At 48.1% G+C, this 21444-nt stretch overlaps 1 protein-coding gene across 8 annotated transcripts in view; it reads right to left on the bottom strand.

The window, feature by feature from the left end:
• PTPRT (protein tyrosine phosphatase receptor type T) overlaps window positions 1–21444 on the bottom strand; it is a 960656-nt gene that overhangs the window by 238021 nt on the left and 701191 nt on the right. For all 8 annotated transcript variants that reach the window (XM_059707048.1, XM_059707051.1, XM_059707049.1 and 5 more), the window contains exons 10-11: window positions 1558–1759; window positions 87–189 (exon numbers count right to left, since the gene is read on the bottom strand). In XM_059707048.1, coding sequence (XP_059563031.1) covers window positions 87–189; window positions 1558–1759 — 305 coding nt within the window. The remainder of the gene's footprint in view (window positions 1–86; window positions 190–1557; window positions 1760–21444) is intronic.

The following is a 21444-nucleotide window of genomic DNA, read 5'->3' as shown; positions in this document are numbered from 1 at the left end:
GGGCACTGATGGTGACACGACTCAGTGGGAGGTGTGCCTGGTGCAGAGAAGGAAAGCTGTGAACTCTCGGCGAAGGCACCTCCTACCTGACAGGGGCTCCCCGGGACTGGGCAGGCTTCAGCATCACCGTGATGGTCGTGTCCGTTTCGTTGAGTGGGGTGTCTGTGTCATACTCGGGCATCGATGGAGCTGGGCAGAGAACAGAGAGAGTGTGGAGCTCAGCACAGGTCCCAAGCCCCACTCACTGCGGTGAAATCCTAGACCACCCTGGCTTTGTAGCATTCATTCATTCATTCATTCATTCCCTTTGAGGCCACCCCTAAGACACTCAGGATGACTGGAAGGAGGGTGTGTGGGGAAGCTTAGATGAGAGGCACATGGCATCCTAGGATTTCAGCAAAGAAGGTCCTGACCTCCAACCAGGCAGAGGGCTCCTTCAAGGTGCTGCAGAGCCTGGGGAAGGGTGGCAGTGATGTGGCCAGTAACCCTCAGCAATCAAAAAGTCCCACACGAATAAACAGATAAATGCAGGAAATGTAAGTACTCAACAAGGATGTGAGCGCAGTCAACCTTGTTAAGCACATTAAAAATGTAAATTACAATGGTGATGAGTGATTCTTTTTTTGTTTTTCCTCATGAGACCCTCCCTCTCTCAGCCCCAGCCCCACAGGAGTGAAACTAAATCTGATCCCTGGGGAAGGTAATTTAGCCATTTGCATTAAGTGCTATTAAAACCCACATCCCTTTTAATTCAGTATTTCAATTTCTGGAATTTAATCCCAAAGTTATAATCCAAACCGATGAATTAAACTTTATTCTGTAGCATGTTTATTGAAGCGTTATTTTATAAAATCATGGAAGCTGCAAATATATCCAACCACAGGGGAATGTTTAATTAAATTACGTCCGTCCGCTTGACAGAACATTATAATGAAAGCAATGTAGCAACATGGAAAATGCTTATGGTATAAACAGAAGTGAAAACATTAAGCTACCAAAAACACCATGGGTCTGTTATGCAAAATGTGTATGCATGCCAGCCAGAATTGCATAGACATTCTGAGACAATATAAATTGTAAAAAAAGGCTCCCAGGTAATTCCGCCTGATGCTGACTGATGATGGAGGGGGCCCTACTGCAGACGGCAGGTGAAATCATGGACCATTGTGGCTTTGTAACATTCATTCATTCATCAGACATTTCATGAAGACCTCTGCTGTGCCCTGCCGTGCGTGCTAACAGGAATATTCCTGAAAATAAATCACACTTTTACAAGCCAATATGTATGAAAAAATAAAGTACTACTTAATGCAACTGTGTAGTCTAATTTTTGGTGAATCGCTCAGTACGCCCTCTGGTCCAATGAGTGTAACTTTTACACGTCAGGAAGTGTGTGGATTGGGTTTTCTTTGTGAGACTACAGAGGTAACATAGGAGGGGCAGCATCGCCTTGATCTCCAGTACTACACAGCGACAGCTGGCTCTGGCCTTTCTTCACTCCCAGGAAAACGAGGCATGGGGAAAAGCAAAGCAGCAAACACTTTCTGGGAGAGATACCTGAGATTTTGGTGGCGATCCTCGTGGTGACGGGGGGCCCGAAGCCCTTGGCTGTGCTGGCCTTGATGGTGAAGGAGTAGGTGGTCCCTGGGTACAGACCCACAAAGAGGTGGTGGGTTTCGTTCCGGAGCTTGAACACCTTCCCCCTCTGGCTGGAGAGGTCGGCACTCGGGTCCAGGGAGCCAACAGCCTTGTAGTTGATCTGCACAACAAGCAAGCAAGCAAACCAATTAACAGGAAGCTGGACAGCGCTCACGTGGAGGGACCTCAGGGGAGGAAAGGAGAAGGCATGTGGGCTTGGTCAGTGAGTTCGATGCTGCTGTCCACCTTACAGGTCACCCAGCCTCGAAACAAGCCACCGCGGGCGCTCTGCACCACTGCTGCCCAACGGAAACACAATCCACACCATAGACATGCAGTTTAGTTCCCTAGTGGTCACATTGAAATAGAAATAAAGTAAAAAAATTAAATATTATATTTTGTCAAACCTAATATATGCAAAATATTTTAACCTGCAATTTACAGAAAGTTACTGCGATATTTTATACTCATATTTTATAATGTGAATACAGTCTATATGTATTCACATGAAGTCCTCGACATCTCATATGTCGTTTGCCATGGCACCTCTCCATTTGTACTGACACATTTCAGAAGCGTGGTAGTCCCGCGTGGCTAGCGGCCACCACATTGGACAGCGCATCTGTAGAGCAGTGCTAGAGAGAGGCATTGCAAGAAGAATTATTTGGAAAGATAGTGAAAAATGCAGTCCTCGGCCCCTACTGCAGGTGGCGTCATCTGCATTTTCTCATGCATTACACTGCTTGTCTTCCCCCAACCTTGGGGGCATCAGGATACTTAATTCTCATTTTAGCGATGCAGAAACTGAAGCTCGGTTTGAAACAACTTGCATTAAATTATCATGTCTCAACATATCTTTGGGGAAGGCCCAGTTCTGGGTTTCCTAATCCATTGCACACTCATAATAATCCAAAGACCACATTACATGTGACTTGTCATGTGAGTCTGGCAATAGCCAGACTGGTCTACACTCTGTGCAAGAAGACATGTCCCTTGACCATGAACTTGGGTGCCACAGCAATGTCAAGGCACTAGAGATGTTTCTAGGTGCTCACGCTCAAGTTCTGCACTTACCTGCTGTGAAAGTAACAAAATGGTTGGCGTCCTGGCACTGGCCCCATGGATCACACTTTGAGTACCCATGTTTCTAAATTAAACATTTGTGAACGTGGCAAATACATGCTTTTTTGTCTATTTTATAAAAAATATATTTTATTGATTTTTTTACAGAGAGGAAGGGAGAGGGATAGAGAGTCAGAAACATCGATGAGAGAGAAACATCGATCAGCTGTCCTGCACACTCCCTACTGGGGATGTGCCCGCAACCAAGGTACATGCCCTTGACTGGAATCGAACCTGGGACCCTTCAGTCCGAGGCCAACGCTCTATCCACTGAGGAAACCGGTCAGGGCTTGTCTATATATTTTTTCTAGTTTGTTCTATTAAAATATATTATTAGAGTATAAAACACACAGAAAACTCTACAGCTCAATGAATTTTTACTAACTGGGCACAGTTATATAATCAGCAGCCAATTAAGAGAGAGGACATTACCAGACCCCAAATTTCCCCCTCCCACCACTTCAATCCTTACCCACCACCTGTGGCAAGGTACCTTCTATCCTTGCCTCTAATGCCATACAGTTGTTCTGCCTGCTGTTGAACTTTATATAAATGGAGTTACACACAGGTGCTCTCCAGTGCCTGGCCTCTTTCATGCAGCTACGTGAAATGCACGTGCAGCTACAGACTGCGCGTCGTGGTTGTTCCGTATTCAGTCACGGGCCCAGGATCACACCCAGGCCCCTTAGGCTCGAAAACCTGTGCTCTTTATTCTGTATCCCCCTGCCCCACATGGAGACACACTGCATCAATGGAAGGGCACCTTCATTCATTCACTTGGTGCTCCTTCACAATGTTTCCCATACACTCCTGGATTCTAGGACCTGCATCGGGTGCTGCTGGGGCCCCCAAATGAATGCAAGTTAGACCCCGTCCTCAGGGTCCTCTCTTCTAGAGCGAAGTAAGTCACCTACATTGTTCTGTCCTCCACCATGAATGTCCTTTCTTGACAGGAAGGCCACACCCAGGCAGAAAAGGGAACGCACCCACTTCACTTCAAAACTAAACAGTTCTCTCTTTCTGGCAAGGGTATCAAATGCTTTCGGAGCAAGAGGTAACTTTTCTCTCTTGTATGAAGCGCTGTAGCAATTGAGACCACGTGTCTAGAAGAGAGACCAGATTCTGCCTGGAGCAGAGTGAGCCCAGGAGGAGAAATGCCCAGAGTTGAAAGATTTGGGCATTTTGCAAGCAGAGCCTGGGCAGGTTGAGCCCTTGTCAGGCAAGTGACACATGCCTGCCTCTTTGCTTGAGGGCTTTGTGCTTAGGCGCTGGCAGGAAGTGCCTGGCAGTGAACAGCCACTGGAAGGATGGGAGGTGGGTCACGCCTTTCCCAGGCCCCCTTGCCACTGCAGCTCCCTAGGGGACTTCCCCATGGGAGATGCTCCTCTGGCCTCCACAGGGAGCTGGCTGGGAAGCATACCCACCACTGGCTACCTTCCTTTCTCTTCCCCACCCCCTAGTGTCTCCCAAACTTCTCAATAATCGCTGGTATTCAAACCTTCGTCTCAGGGGTCTGCATCTGAGAAACACCGAACTAAGACAACACAGGGGGTATCGCAGAGCAGAATTGAACTAATGCCCGAGGATGACAGGGATTTGGAGCAGGGGACAGAGTATTCTAGGTTCTGGGTTGAGGGAGCTGCCTGAGCAGAGGCCTGGGTGGGAAAAGGCTCCTGAGAACAGAGGAAAAGAAAGCCCAGTGTGACTGCAGAGTGGTGAGCACCTGGGGGAGGTGAGGGTTCAGTGTGGGCTGGACTCCAGGTGTCCCCAGTGGCAGAACGAGGAGCAGGTTCAGAAAACCCTGCCTGTGGCTGGGAACCCCAGCTCACGGGGGGGGGGGGGGGGAGGGGGAAGGCATGCATATGCATCCTTTTGAAATCTCCCCCTGGTCCCCCTGGCTGGGCTGGTGGCAACTGCATTGATATACAGGCACTGGGAGGTAAAGCTCATGCCTTATTTACTAGCCAATTCCTTTCCTGCCCTCCAAATTCAATCCAGAAGCAACTCAATTTCCACCGAGCTGTCAATATAATCTACCGTGTTCCCCTGCTCTCCTAACCTTTCCTGGTATTACAGGATCCTCACTTACTTGTAATGAAACACTATGAATAAATCAATGTATGTTAATATAGCGTGTCTTCAATTTTTTATGGAGGGCTTCACCAAGCCGAATCCCCGCTGCTTTGTCAGAAACCGTCTTTGAAAAATTTAACTTGCAAGTTTTATGAACTGGCAACTTGTAGGGGTGGGCTCGGGCTGGGGAAGGAAAGGAGGAAGGTGAGAAAAATGGAATGGGATGGAGCTGTGGCCATAAAATACATAATGCAATGTGAATCTTCACTTGGAAGAGGAGAGAGAGAGAGATTTGTTGGAACAGGAAACATAAAATAAAGGGTGAGTTGGGGAAAAGGGTGCTGAGCTGCATGTCGACACGGACTCCAGGGACTGGGCTCTGGCTGCAACAAGGTGATCGAGGCCACCCAGTCTCTTCCGGTCTCCATCAGTGGGATCCCTAGCCAGGAGCCAGAGCGAGGACTTCAAAATGAGAATGCAATCACGTCATCCCTTAGCATCCATAGCTCTCCGGATTCAGACCACATTGTTATCCCATGTTATCTTCATCAGCTCATGCCATGAGTTGGCCTCTCTTGGGCTCCCTCTTGCAACCGAGGCCTTATTACACTGTCTAAAACGAGCCATGGTCCTTTTTGCTACAGGACCTCGGCACCAGCTATTCTGTCAGCACAAAACACGGCTTTCCTTCCCCTGCCTCTCTCTCACCTCGTTAATGACTCCTCATCCTCAGATCTCACTTGAAATGTCACTTGTCATGAGCACCTTCCCTGACTCCCACATCCTCCATGTACCCAGCGTCACAACTCTCCTCTTTGAACTGTGAATGTGAATTTTACATTCAGCCATGCAATTATTTCATTGTGAGTCCCTTTCCCACTATCCCAAGGTTTGCAAAAGTAAAGCCTTAAAGCCAAACTCGGCCCCTAATCTGGTTTTGTAACTAGAAATGTATTGTAACACAGCTGTGCCATTCACGTATGTTTTGTCTTTGGCTGCCTCGACACGACAATAGCAGAATTAAGTCGTTGTGACTGAGACCCTGTGGCCCACACATTCATGAATATTTTCTCTCTGGGCCTGTGTAGAAAGCAGTGGATGACTCCTGTACTAGACTTTAAGCTCCAAGAGAGCAAAGATCTTATCTGGTTTTTCTTCCATATTTCTTCCTTTTGCATGGGTAAGTGAATGATCAAGCTAGCCACGTGGCTTGAACCATTTGCTTAACCTCTCCGAATCTTAGGTTCTTTAAGGGTTAAATAATAATTTTAATGCACCTTTAGCCTTTGCATCACGGCTCCATCAAAGAAGCAAAGAACAAGTTGGCCTTCTATCCTGAAATGAAGAGGCAGGGACAAGAAAGGCAGGGAGAACAGAAGGAAACCATTTCCCTGGAAGAGCCCCGTCAGGAAGGACTTGAACATGCGTAGGTTGGGCCATGCTGTGCTCCAGGCACTGGGCTCGGTACGACATAAGACCCTGTAGTCCCATGTTCAGATAGAGCAGCTGTCTGACAAGACTCAGGTTCTGAGGATGAGATGGTGCATGGGAGTTAAGGGCAGATCGGAGATAAGGATGAGGGATGCAGCCAGGGCTCAGAAGCAGCTGATCAGAAGATGCAATCATGACAAAAACACCATTTGGGGCACTTGCTATGTGCGAAGCACTGTGAGACAGGGTTCACGTAAAAATCACCTTGTTTAAGCCTCAAAAAAGGGTATGGATTCTTTACGGTTATTCCCATTCCTCTGCTGAGGAAGCTGAGGCCAAAGGAGGTGACATGCTCAGCATGTGAGCAGAGGTGAGGGCAGCTATGTGTGTGACTGTGTGGCCTGCTGGAAGAATAGAGGGAAAACCACAGCTTATGAAGTGTTCTCTGCTGCCTCAACTTCACCATCGTAGGTGCAGTGACGTGACATAAACTTGGATAAGTCTATTCAAACACCCAGAGATGCCTTACTCTGCCTGGCAGAACTGATTGCTCCCAGATCTGTGTTCCCCAAAAGACTTTGTTCCCTGCAATATCCATCAATCCTGTCAGGAACGGGGATTTCTTCATCGATGTTTCCTCAGAGCCCAGACCAGAGTCTAGTACAGAGTGGGTTCTCAATGAACATCTGTTGTTCATTGGGATGGGCTGTAAAAAGGGCTCACTCCCAAACAGATGACCCCATATTGAGGAAACACATGTAGCATCAATTGTCATATAAAATGGGTCACAACCTGCCCACCTGAGCTTGACATTCCAGAAACATCCTCTATAGCTTTTACTATATCCATGGTAAACTATATCTTCATCCTAAACCCTTTGGGGGGGAGAGGAGTCAGCACCTTAAGTCATCCATCCACCTGCTCCCAAATTTCTCCAAATGGCTTCCAACTCAGATTCCGGAATTCTCAACACAGCAGAGTACTAATGAGACTACATGTAAAATAGATCAACGTGGATAGTTCATTGTATAAAGGGTTAAATACATTTAATTTTCTGTAAACTCAAATCACTGGTTAAAATATTTACTTCCTTTTTGATCCACTGTGCAGGGATGGTCTTTGCCATCTTGGTGACCTCCAAGGAAAATGTACAAAAGGAGACAGTTCAAGGCAATCTCTGCTTGACAGAAGTGTAGTGTTGACTCATTGATTTCCTAGCAATTTAAAAATAACATGGGAGCACATTCCTTCTGAAGAACAGTGAGAATGCACAGATGGCCACAACGCACATGTCCGTGACTTCTTGCCCACGGGCCCTCATTGTTCCTAGAGAGCCTTGGACTATGATAACAGCAGGAAAAAAAGATTATGATTGACATGCGGACTGCTGTGCCTGGTGTTTCCAGTACTATTGAGCCAGTGAGAGTGCAGGGACCTGCCACTTCTGTGCCCAGACAGCTAATGCTTCTGTTCTATTGAGATGAACTCATTCTCTCAGTCAACAGATGTTCATTGGGAACCCATTCTGTACTAGACTCTGGTCTGGGATCTGAGGAAACATTGATGAAGGAATCCCTGTTCCTGACAGGACTGATGGATATTGCAGGGAACGAAGTCTTTTTGGGAACACAGATCTGGGAGCAACTGGTTCTGCCAGGCAGAGTAAGGACAGTTCCCCCAAGAAGCTGCCAGGGGGCTGGGCTGGGCTGAGCCAGCGGTCCTCAACCTGGACTCCAGAGCATAGAATGCCCCCGGGGCTTTCTAAAAAGCATCAATGCCTGACCCTCCCCAGACTAATTGAATCCATGCTGTGGATACACATGCCTGGGCACTGGCACATGTTGAAGTACTTCAGGAGATTTGATTGCACAGCCGTGGCTGAGAGTACTGGAGCTGAGTCCTACGGCATGAAGGGACTAAGCAAAACCGCAGAAGGCAGCACATGCCACAGAAAACTTTCCTAAAGATTCTGGAAGGAACTAGAAACTCACCATTCAATTCGATTATAATGGCCGTAGGAAGGATTCACTGATGAATGCTGAAGTTGGTGGGTGAAACAATATTCCCATAGCTTTATCTTCCCCAGATTTCCCAGCTACTGTTGTGGTTTCATCCTAAAAGCACAAATTTGTTGACATCTCCCAGAAGGAAGGTCCTAATTCCTCTCTCCTTGAGTGTGGGCTCTCTTTGAATGAATAGGGAAAACAGTAGCTTTAAAGTGGAGAGGGTCAACACTGTCCATGATAAATCAGGTTGAGATTAAGGGCCCCCTGGCATGATGTGATGAGAAGGTTATATACCCTCTGTGGTCTCTTTCCCCCCCCCCAGAATCTCAGTCTATTAATGAGGAAAACATCAGACAAACAATGAGTACTCTTAGAAAATGTCAAAGTCATGAAAACAAGGAGAGATTGAGAAACTGTCACCAGCAGAAGGAGAATGAGGAGACATGACACCTAAATGTTATGCAGGAACCTAGAAGGGAGAATAGGATATCTGCAGAAAAACATAGAAAATCAGGAAAAAGCAATACAAAACAACAATAAAAAGGTGTGGATGTTTAGGCCATCGTAATGCACAGACATGAATTCTTTATTTTGACACATATGCTACGGCTATGTGAGATGTTAGCATTCAGCAAAGTTGTGGGAAGGGTAGAGAACTCTCTGCATTATTTTTGCAACTTTTCTGTAAATTCAGAATTATTTCAAAAGAAAACATTTAAGAAACAGCAACAAAAAGGTGGCCTGCTGGTTTTGGCACTTGTGAGGTCTTTGTGGCTGCAGAATAGAATTTACAACAGCTTCTCCTTGAGCTCTTGACTTGTGCTGAGCACTGGGGAGCCTACAGAAACTTCCAGTACAGTGAGGGGCCTGGGGGGCCACAGGGATGAAGGACTACTGCTCTGAAGGAAGGGGAAGTGATTCTTGGGAGCATATAATAGAGAAGGCCTCTGGGGCCAGGAAGTCTTCTGTGTGCAAAGCTGTTAACCAAATGAAGGAGGTGGGAGAAAGGTGGGAAGGAGTAATGGGAAACGGAGGTGAGTGAAGCAAGAGGAAGCCTGAGAGATGCGCTTGGGTGGGATGACTACTGGGTTCTGTGATGCTTTTGTACAAAGTAGGAAAAGGCCCCTCTCCAGGCCGATACAGTCCCCCTTCCATGCCAGCCCCCGACACTTCCATGAGCTAAGAGGGTCTTTGTGAGAAAAGTTGTCTTCCTCGTGCCTCATCATATTCCTCCTGTCAGACACAGCCCAGAGCTCAGTGCATTCCCTCCTTTGGGGTGTGTTTCTGTGTCATACACACACTGTGCAACAGTCGGTGGCAGCCCTCTATTGAGGCCAGGTCAGGAAAGGCTTTATGTGAATACTCAGAGGCTTGGGTTTTATCGTGAGGATAATATGGAACTAGAGGGAAGGTGGGTTCTCCACAGGGGCGCGGGGTCATTCCCAGATTCAGCAACAGAGCTACTGAAATTGTGGCCTGGAGACAAGAGCGCATCGGTGTTAGAGGTGCTCACTGAAGGGGCAAGTGACCAAAGTGTTGGTTGGGGGGAAGGGGGAGGATTCAGATCTGCAGGTGATTCTCATGCACGTCCAATTTCGAGACGCACCTTCTCTGGCAAGGGGATGGAGAATTAAATTGACCAGAGGAACAGGACCACTTTGGGGGGTCTGGCTCTCACCCAGAGCGGGCCTGGCTCAGACTGGAAACTGCGAGAATGGAGAGAAGGAAGTGGGCTTGAGAGCCACTGAGTTCTGGCTAGTGAGGGGTGGAATCTTTAGAAATGTAGGAATAAGAGAGCCAACACATGGCACCAGGCCTCAGGGGAGATGAGCCTTCTACGGAAACTATCTGTGAACATCCAGGAGGCTGATCCTCCTGATGATGCTGGCATTCAGGAATGAGAAGAGTTGGGGAGGGAAGACCATTGGATTTCAGCCTTGCAGAGCCTGTGCTGAAGCCCAGATCTGCCATTTTCCAAGAGATGAGTGATTACTCACCAGCCAAAGTGCTCTATTAACAACTGGATGAGCGCAAACCCCTGGGCAGGGCTGCCAGGCTTCTTGGTTTCCCAAGCTGAGCTCCAGGCTCAGACTCAGACTCCGGGCTTGGTTGGCTGTGCCAGGGCTGCCTCGGCTGTGCTCCTTGCCCAGGGCTGCCAGCACAGGGGACAGTGCTGGCATCTACCCAGCATGAGAGCCCTGCTACTGCCCCACAGGGATCTTATGTCCTCAGGGGTCAAAGAGGCATTGCAGAAGGGAAATGGGTTTGTTTGCCCACCATGGCTTTTGCAGATTCCCAGTCAATGCCATGTGGTCTGACTTCAGCTGGTTTCCTGGTGGCTTTGGGATCAAACACTAGGAGAAAGCAAGCATGGAATCCAGCTGGCCCAGGGTCATTCCTATTCACCATCTATCAACCAAAACTGCAAGGTTAGCAGTCGGCAATAATAACAAGAATTAACATATATTGAGTGCTGATCAGGGGCCCACTCTTCCCCTAAATCACCACCCTGCCCCCAGCTCTCAGACAGACTTTGGGGGGGAGGTCCTCCTGTTAATACACATCCTCCCAACCTTACCTCTGGGCTACTTCTCAGTCTACCCCCATTCTCCCCCTCCACTGACCCATGGGAGGGATATTCTGACAGTTTCCCTCTTTCAAACTGCTCTGAATTTCAAAGACACAGTTAGGGCCACCATCAACTCTGATGGCTCTCAGCTGTCTCTCACTAACAAGTCATAATGCAGTTTAATAATATGAAGCTTAAACCTCCTTTCTGTTTTCAATCTCATGATGGGGTGTCCTGGGTGCGATGATTTCGTTACTTTCACAGAAACTTTCTTGCTTAATGAGTCTGTGATATTCCCAACTGCTTTTAGTCTGCGCTGCCATATTTCTTGGGCTCTTAAATGTGAGCAGCTTGCCTTCCAACGTCACACTCAACTGATTTCTGTTCTGCTGAGTTTAACCCGGTTACATTGCTAAGTTGCGTGACCAATTCCTCTCCGATTGGCTTTGGGTGTGGGGTGCAAGAGCAGTCGGATAATCCCTTGACCCTGCTCCCTGGAACCTGGCAGCCCGCCAGTGGCCTTTCTGGCAGAGACAGCCTGGGGAAATCCTTCACTGAGGGCAGGGCCTGGATTCTATTTATTCATTGCTCTAACTGCCAGCTCCCGAGCTTGGCTCGGAGAAGTCAATGAGGTTTACTGAATAAATGAGGATTAGGAATGAACATGTAACAAACACAGAGTGTGGTACAGCTGGGTTTGCAATGAAGTCATTTTGATGCCAAAGTCCAGCATTTCCCACCCCGCCCGTCAGTGCCCTTTGCACACGTCCCTATGTGACCAGTTGCCAGGGGGGAAGACTGGCAGCGGGCGCCTGCAGCTGTCAGAACACAAGGTTTGTGGTGGGTCTGTCGGGGTGGCCACCCCCAGGAGAGACTTGAGAAGCATTCCGGGCAGCTGAACCGATGCCCGTCTGGTATAGAGCCGGAACTCAGTTAAATGATCTATTTAATCGTTAGTGAGACCCCAGCTGGCAAAGCTCTTGTCCTCTGGGGTCTGTTTCCAAACCTGCAAAGTGGAAAGACCCCTCAGTACATTTCCATTTTTGGTGGTTTTTCAAAATGGCCACAAATCGTTTGACACTTTTCCCATGAAAAGGTGAAGCTTACTAGTATGTCTCCTCCGGAGTCTAGGGGGACTTGTGGCTGCTCTGAGCCAAAGAATGTGGAGAAAGTGATGCTGTGTTACTTCTGAGGCTAGGTCGCAAAAGGCAATGCAGCTCCTGGCCTGTCCACAGGGGCACTCACATCTAAGCTGCAGTGTAAGAAGTCCCACCCCTAGGCCGCCATACCGTGAGGAAGCACAGGGCATGTGAAGAGGCCATGCGCAGATGCTCTGGTTGATAGCTCCAGGTGCATCCAGTCTGAGTCCTATCTGTCCGGGTAAGTGAGCAAGCCTGCAGAGATTCTGGTTCTCGGCTGTCTCATCACTCCCGGCCATTTGAGATTTCTTAGCTGAGTCCCTGGGCATCATGGGGCTGAAACAAGCCATCCTTGCTATGTCCTTTCAAATTCCTGACCCACAGAATCTGTTGAGCACAATGAAATTGTGGCTTAATGCTACTAACTCTTGGAGTGGTGTGTTACACGGCAATGATAACTAGAACACTATTTGTCCATTATACTTGAGTGTTTCATTAAGAGCATGGATACCATTTTATTCACTTTTGTATCACAAAGAGGAACCACAATAGATGCTGGATAAATCCATCGTAACTTCTTAACCAAGTGATCAAAGTTAACTCCCGATAAATGCTCTGAGTAATGCATATCACTTGTGTGGTATTTTTGCCAAAAATGCATAACCTAAATTAAAGTCTATAAAACGGACCAGAATAGAACAAAAGAAACCATCATCTTCAACAGTGCCAAGGACTGGAAAAACAAAGAAAGACTGAGCGCTGGCCCAGATTAGGGGAGACAGAGGAGAAAGAACGAAGAAGTGCAATGGAGGGTCCTAGACTGAACTGTGAACTAGGAAAAGGACATCAGTGGGGAAACAAGTGAAATTCAGATAAAGTCTGTCAACTATGATTTTCACCATATTGTAATTCATAATACTGATCACTGTTTCTTTCCTGGTTTGAATCATTTCACTATGGTCATGTATAATGCTAGCATTAAGGGAAGCTGCATGATAGGTATATAGAAACCTTGTACTTTCTCCAAGTTAAAAAAAAAAAAGTATTTTTAAACTAAATATTTTTAAAAGGAAGACAAAGGAAAAGTGTGCTAACTCACATTGATTAGCTAACCTGGACTTGTGGAACCACAGGTCAGAAGCCAAAGGCTCAACCCTCTACTTCCAGCCACCTTGTAAAAGTTCATTACAATAATGAGTTAACATTTATGGCCACTTAATGTTTGCCAAGCAAGAGCCATGCCAAACACATTCATGCATCACTCACTATCATCACAAATTTATGAGGCTAGTCCCATTTTTATTCCCATTTTACAGATGAGGAAACTGAGGCTGAGGGAGAAGTAAATTTCCAGGGTTCTCACATCAAGAAGGAGGCAGGGCCAGGTCTTGCCCTCAGGCATTGTCAATCTAGAATCCACCTGCTCAACCTCAGGGATCTGCCGTCATCATACTGAGTGGCTAGTCTGGTCTCCAGGGGCTGGGAGGCCAGAAACTCTGCTGTGAGAACCCATTTGTAGAAGAGGTAGCTGGGGTGAGAGGCATGCCTAGAGTGTGGAGGGATGGGGAGAGCTCCTGGAGAGGGACTTGGGGATATACAACCAACGGAAGGTCAGGGTAGAAGTGAATTTGGAGAGTGGAGGGAGACGAGGAGCCCTGTCACAGGAGGCGCTTCCCAGTTCCCCCAGAGGGTTTTTCCTGCCAGCCTGGAGCTCCTGCCTCCTACCAGAAGGCTAAGGCAGGGGCAGATTCCAGGCCCTTCAGAGGAGGAATCCATTGACCACATAATCACAGATTCGGGTCAGCCAGGGCCGAAGTCTGAAGTTCCACTGTTGCATTTTTTTCCTTCATTCAGCAATTTTCTTATGAAATTAAAATAGAATTGATTTCCTCCATCCCCTTCCCTTAAATTAGGCATTAGGAAAGACATAAGCGATGGGCATATTGGTGATTTGAACATCAACTCAAACCAGCAGAGCACATTTGCAAGATGGTTTTTTAGCCCCTGTTACTAGGGGAAGGCTTTGTGAAAGTCTGTTTTTTTGGTTGTATCTCCTCCTCCCCAAGAACGGAAAGCTTTTGTTTTTCTCTCTTTGGGGGTAAAATGGGCACTTTTTCCTAATTCTCTGTTCCACGGGTCTCAGGTTGGAAGCTTTCTCTTTTTTCTAACCTTGCCCATGTGACATTTCCCCAGAAGCAGACACACAGCAGGTGACATTGCTATTTAGGGAACTGTCCTTTCTGGAGAAATAGTTCATCATCAGGAAGCCCACACCCTCCTATCTGCAGTGACCGCAGGCCCTCAGCTGGGTCCAGAATGGAACCGCACAGCTGGAGGAAGCTGCTTCAATTACAAAGCACTCAGGAGAACCCAAGGCTCAGAGAGGTCAAGAGGCATGCCTAAGGTCACACAGCACGTGGGTTTTCTCTAAGACAGCTGTGGAATAACAAAACAACCTGGGAAGGAGTCAAAAACTCCACTCCGGCACAAATCCTGATTAGCAGATGTCTGTCTGGAGCAGGGCAGCCCACTAGAAATGTGAGCCACATTAAAAAGTTTTAATTTTTTAGGAGCCAGGTTAAAAAAAAAAAAGCCATGGCCTGTGTGGCTCCGTTGGTTGGGTGTAGTCCCTCCCATTGGAAAGTGGCTGTTTAGATTCCTGGTTAGGGCAGATGCTCAGGTTATGGGTTGCGGGCTCAGCCCTTGGTAGAGGGCCCTGGTTAGGGGAAGTTGCAGGAGGCAGCCGATTGATGTTTTGCTCTCACATCGATGTTTCTCTCTCCCTCTCCCTTCTTCTAAAAATCAATAAAAAAAATCTTTAAAATATAAAAAGAAACAGCTGAAATTCATTTTAATAATATATTTCATTTGACTCAAGAGATCTACGATGTTATTACCTCAACACGCAATCAACACAAAATAATTAATGGGGTATTTTATATTCTGGTTTTCCTAATAACTGTCTGAAATCCAGTGTGTATTTTGTACATCCTGCATACTGGTTCGGACTAGCCACCTTTCAAGTGCTCCACAGCGATGTTGTAACCAGAGACTAGACAGTGCTGGTCTAGACCAGGGTTTCTCAACTTTTTAAAAATGTTCACTTCCTAAGAAACCTATTTAGACATTTTTCCTTCATTTCCCCCATGAAATTTTAATTCTACAGGTATGTTCTATAGCTGTCCGTGGGCTTTATGCACATCTTATCGCTGTTTATGCACTTTATGAATATGATGCATATGCATAAGAAGAGGATGATGTTTTTCACCCATCTCCTCCCTCCAAGAACCAATTTTCACCTCTTGTGGGCGGTAGCACCTGTGATGCATGATGTAGAACCAGCAGGAACAGCCCTGAACTTCCCGTTCTGATCTGTAAAATGAGGACTGGTGAGTGGGCAAAGCAGTTCTTGTGGGAAAGCCTCTCGCATTGCTGAGTGTGGCACTCGTGCTAAAAGTGGGTTGAGCTGGTGCTTCTAACACATCGTTCCCTGCCACACTGTTCCCTGCCACATTGTTCCCTGACACGTTGTTCCCTGCCACACTGTGGGCAGCACTGGGGAGGTAGACCCTCTCCTCGGCCTGCATGTAGTTCCAGGGGTGTGTGCTATTTGGCCTGGTCCTCTCTCCTGCCTCAGGGGACTCCACCACACGGTACAGGGAGAGATCAGGGGTGCTGTCCTTCAGCCTTCCCACAGCTGGGCCAAGGGCAGTAGGACCTTTTGGATTGCAGCTTCATGCCCAGGGGACATGGACCAGGAAAAATGAACACAGATCCAGGATGTTGAGGAAAGAGTCTAGGAAGATGACCATGACCTACCCAGCATGCTGTTCCCAAGATGAACCTCAGGCGTGTGGAGCTGACTTGAAGATGCCAAAAGCTCCCAAGCAGAGCTCCTGAAGGAGAGGACCCAGAGCGTGGCAGGGGGAGCCTTTGGTTTTAGCCTCCCACCAAGTCTGAGATCTTACAACCCATTTGCTCTTCTAGTCGAGGGAACTGGGCCGAGGGCCCCTGCAGAGCTTCAGAGACCAGAAACACTGCGGAGCTAACATTGAAGGTAACCCTAACTCTTGATGAGGCCCGCTCCTGGAATCCTAGCTCCTATCAAGATGCAGAACTCCCAAATTGCTCAAATGTGAAGAAAAACTCAGAGGTATGCACATACAAGGCACAGGGTAATTCATAGGGGAGGTGGAGAGAATCATTCCATTGATTCGGATGAAGTCTTCTCCACCGAAAAGTATCAAAATTTGCATGAAAGACATTTGCTACAGTAGCAGCAGTTTAAATACACTGTGAAGAGCTCTGAATAGAAATATAGACATTCTCACATGGAAACCTGTCTAGAATGGCTTCCTGTCTGATGGGTGTTCTACGGGTTCACTGTTAGCCTGGGATGGGGGTTCACTGATAGCCTGGGCCGCCTAACCTGTGTGTGGGGTGGAGGATCCTCACTCAGAACCGCCTCTCTGCCTGGCTCTTTCCTTCAATGATAGGCAGCCCCAGAGCCCAGATTTTGCCTCCAAAGAGAGAATTCAGGATTCATGACAGAACTCCAACAACAAATGGGGCCCTTAGAGGAGGGAGCACCACAGGTCTCCCAATCTGAGCACCCAAGAGAGCTGCAATGGTGCCCAGTGCCACCGCCCCCCAACCTGAATCTGTGTGTTGAAAGCTGCCTTCCCCAATCCCTGAACCACAGCTTCCATTTCTGAGTCAGTGAAGGCAGTGGTTCCATGGACACATCTGCCAACTTGCCTTTAATTACTCCGAGGACAGAAACGGTGCTAAGCCAAAAGGGTGGGCTGGCGCTCAACAGCCAGAGGTGGTGGGGCCAGAGTTAGTCCCACTGCAAGCTGAAGATACACATGCTTTGAAGCAGGTGGCAGGGACACCAAGAGCCACGCCAAGAGAAAGGTCAGTGTGCAGAGGAGGACGGGGCAGACAAACCAAAGGAAGTGGAGGCAGAGACAGGAGAAAGAGAGAGAAACCTGGGTATTCGACTTTCGGATGACATGTCCTTGACACCAAACCATTTTCCATCCACTCCCCAGGTGTGTCTGTCGAGCCAGTCTGAGCTATTTTGAGGGACTTCTGTTTCTTCAAAGTCTATTTCCCTGATGAGTACATCTCCTCTACATCACCACCTCGCTTGGGTCTTCAATCCATGCCTTGCTCCTTCCTCAGCAAACAGATAAATGATCCTGGCTTTCCTGGCTTGGGAGCTGCCTCCGTGTCCCCGCCTCAATCTGTGTCCATGGTCCCGTCCTCCTCATCCCAAGTCCTGCACCCTGAGCCGCGGGTTCATCCAAAGTGCAGACTCCAAACCGCTTTAATCCAAATGGGCACCTGGCACTCCCCGAGGCAGCACAGCTTGTCCAAGAAGCAGAGCTGAATGTCAACACCTTCATTTCACTGCCATGTGACTCGCGGGGCAACAGCCCAGGAAGCCGCTGTGCGGGCTGATAAGGGCTGCTCTGCCTTGTCAGAGTCCTCGGGCACCACCTGCAGAAACGGGCCAGCAATGCGGGGCCAGCACGCGTGTCAGGTGTCCAGTCTCCTCCTTGAGCCACCTGCACACAGGCACACCATACCGCCGCCAGGCCATGTCCACAGGGTCCCTCAGGAGATGGGCTGGTTTTCTCCTGCTGTACCTAAAGCAATACGAGCCCCTCCGCCCTGTTCAAAACCTGGAGACAGCTTCCTGCAGTGGTTACGGGCCTGTGCTCTGCCACTTACTAGCTCTGAGACTGTGGACAAGCTGCTTAGCTTCTTGGTACCTCGATTTCTTCATCTGTTAAATGGGGATAATGAAGTCCCTATCTCATAGGTCTGACTAAGTAAGTATTGAGACAATATTGAGACAACACTTGCAGAGCCCTTAGAATAGTGCCTGGGACATAATAAGCACTCAGTAAAAATACCTGCCATTATTATTGTGAAAACATTCAAGTCCTTCACTGGTTTTTCTTTGCTTTCACAATGAAAACAGCTATCTACACTGTGGCCCACAGATCCAGCATGGTTTGGCCCCTGCTGTCATCCCCATGCCATCTCAATGACTGCATGTCCCCTTGATCTTGCACTCAGGTCACACTAGCCTTTTCCCTGTGCCTGGCACTGGCCCTGCATCTCCCACCATAGGGATTGTGGCCATACTGCTCTTTCATCCCTTCCTGTTTGGTTAATGTCGTCACTTCCTCCGCTTCTCCACCCCATTGCCATTCCCTCAGGCAAGCCTTCCCTGTCCAAGTCCAACCTGCCATGATTGGCTCAGGAAGGACCAGACCATTGTGCACAACTCCAGGGAGCGCTGCTCAGATTGCAACCACGTGGATGGCGCCCCCTACAGGTGTACACAGTGCTTCCCTGCAGGTCAGGGGTTGAGCCAGAGACAGGAAAGGGCTTATGGGGGTGGGGGACAGGATCCACATCATTGGATAGTGAGGGAATAAGAACATGAAAACAACATGAACATTGGCCAACATTTTCTTTGTGACTCAGCACTGATGACTTAGTCTTATTCTCACATGGCTTCTTCTACCATTTTTTTTCCACTATGGTCTGCATATCTATAGCTAAGGTCCCACTTATAGAGAGTAACGAGGAAAAGGCTACTCTGGTCCTTCCCTACAGCTACCTCGGAAGCAGACCTGCGCAGCCCATCTTACGTATGTAATTTCACATTTATTTGTTTGCCTCTGTGGTTAATACCTGCCACTCCAACCAGACTAAGAAACATGCAAACAGGGGCCACATCTGCTAAGCTCCTGGCAGTTCCCTTCAGTGTCAGTGCGCAGGGTTGTCTTCCAGTCCCAAATTGCCAAGACAAGTGCCAAAAGTTCCAGCCCACTCCCTGGTGAGGGAGAAGGAGAGTTAGGAGCCTCAGCCACATCGGCTAATAAGTTCATGAGCCAGCCCAATCATCAGGGGAGGCATTGAGAGTTGTGTCCAGGTGAGCTGCTGGGCTGGAGCCTTCCTACCCCTGTGTACATGAACCGGGGAGCAAGCCTGGGATCACCTTGGAAGGGTCAGATGAAGGACTGGCTGAGGCTGAGGACCCGAGTAAGCTGGTCTAGAATGTGGCCGGGCCATCGGCATGTTGGGCAAGCCTCCCCTACTCCTGGGATTGTGTGAGTCTTCTAGCTGTCGGGGGAGGGGAGCACAGCTGAGAGACTTTGCAGCAGGAGGCCCCAAAGGTCCTTACTTCCCTGGGAATCCAAGGTGTGATAAAGGAATAGAAAGTCCAACATTCAAAGATGAGACGCTCCTTCAAGTCTTGGCTCCCAAGTGAAGAAGGAAAATTAAAGGCAGGTCAGCAAGACAGGTGGTTAGGAAACAGGAATTTTGGATTGGAGGAAAATAAGAATACTAAATTGGTGTGTGTGTTTTTAAAAAAGACAGGGTCTACTCAATTTTGACAACAAGTTCTTAATTCAGATTAGAGGATATGTAAATAGAGTATTAAGACTTATATAGAAGAAACCCAAGTGTCCATACAGTGGGAAGACTGACCAATCTCAGAGGGAGGGGGAGATTAACCAAAGAACTTGTATGCACATAGGCATAACCCATGGATACAGACAATAGTGTGGTGAGGGCCTGGGAGGGGATGGGGGAGTGGGGTGGGAGTGGAGGGGGTCAATGGGAGGAAAAAAGAGGGCACATCTGTGATACTTTCAAAAGCAAAGATAATTATTTTTAAAAAAGGGAATGAAATTCTGACACATGCTACAAGATGAATGAACCTTGAAGACATTTTGCTAAGTAACTTAGACAGTTGCAAAAGACAAATTCTCTCCCATTCCACTTATATAGCGTGCCTAGAGCCGTACAATTCATTGAGACAGAAAATAGACTGGTGGCTGCCAGGGACTGAGGGTTTGGGGCAATGGGGAGTTAATGGGTAGAGAGTTTCAGTTTTATAAGATGAAAGAGTTCTGGAGATGAATGATGGTAATGGTTGCACAATGTTACGTATGTATTTAACCACTGAGATATACACTTAAAAATGGTTAAGATGGTACATTCTATCTTAGGTATATAGTGCCACAATAAAAAAAAAGGGGGGGGGGATACAAACACTGAGACTTTAGCTGCATTCTGGTAAGAAAAAAATGGCAGAGATCCCAACCAAAACAGCCTTTGGATATGAAGGACACACATGTTTTGAGCAACTACTGTGTGCCTGGTGCTATGCTAGGCTCCCCAGTATACACTGTATTATTGTTTACATAGTAGCATTATGAGATCGGTATCACTCCTTCAATTTACTGTTGACGTGACAGGCTCAGAGAGGGTGAGTGACTTCCTCTAGGCCATGGAGGGAGTAGGACACTGCTGGGCTCTGACTCCTATCTGACGAGCAGGCAACAAGTCTTGTACGTGTCAAAAAGGGAGCATTTGAGGACAGAATTACAAATCTATCAGCTCATACATATTTATTTTTCACCATTATTTTCAGGCAGGGGCTTAGGGTTTCTAAATATTTAGATTTTCATTTGTAAAGTGACAGGATCCTGCCAGTGACAGGAACTCTCAGAGGGAACAGGATTCACTCCTCTTTGAGTGTCACATCCCTAATGACCTTTCATGCTGTGTCAGTGCTTCTGGCCGCCTCGATGCTAACGCTGGCCAGCAGCAGCCGCCTCTGACACCAAATGAACCTGTTGATACAAATAGTCATTTGCAGCAGCAATAATAGAAATTACGGGCAGAGAGAGAGAGCGTTGCCATTTGCAAAGTGACCCTGACTGGGAGGCTCACGGGCGGGCAGAACAGGTGTGATACCATGTTACAGGGGGCAGGGAGGAGAAGAAATCCAGGGATGTGCACAGCCAGGAAGGGAGCCACCTGACCCCCAGGTGCACCATTTGATTCCAAGTTGAGTGCTCACTGCACCGGCCTACCTGTCATCAAACACATGATGGAAGCGACAGCAGGCCACGGTGACAGAGAGGCCACCTCACAGCATGAGCCATGCAGGACCCAGGGAGAAGTCTGAGCTGAGACAGAGGGCTACCTTAGGGGTGATGGGGAGGGGTGGAGAGGGGCAGATGACCCTGTTTGGGGACTGGCTATCTCCCAAGGCATGGGGCATAGGAAGAGGCAAGGAGCAGCCCAGGGAGCAAAATGGAAGGCTCTTGCAAGTCTGCACCTTAAGAGTGAGCATCTCACCTGCCCTGGGTGTCTCACCTGTCCGACCTAGTCGCTCACAACTGAGCAGGAATGCGGTGAGTCCCGGGGTGCAGGGGAGGGGATTCAACCTGTGTCCAGCCCCAGGGCAATCCTGCAGCTTCCAAGCAGAGAGCATCCCTGCAACAGCCCCGCCCCATCTGCCTCACCCTCAGCACCTGTTATTTCCCCCCGGGGAACCTTACAGAGGCAGGGTCTTCGGCCCTCTGGGCTCAGGACATGTCTGGGTGTGGTCTGTAGACAAGAAGAAACTTTGCTCAACAAAGTAGCC

This window comes from Myotis daubentonii, chromosome 8 (genome assembly GCF_963259705.1).
Source record: "Myotis daubentonii chromosome 8, mMyoDau2.1, whole genome shotgun sequence".
NCBI lineage: Eukaryota > Metazoa > Chordata > Mammalia > Chiroptera > Vespertilionidae > Myotis > Myotis daubentonii.
The sequence above is the reverse complement of the archived record's forward strand: the minus strand, read 5'-3'. Positions and strand labels throughout refer to the sequence as shown.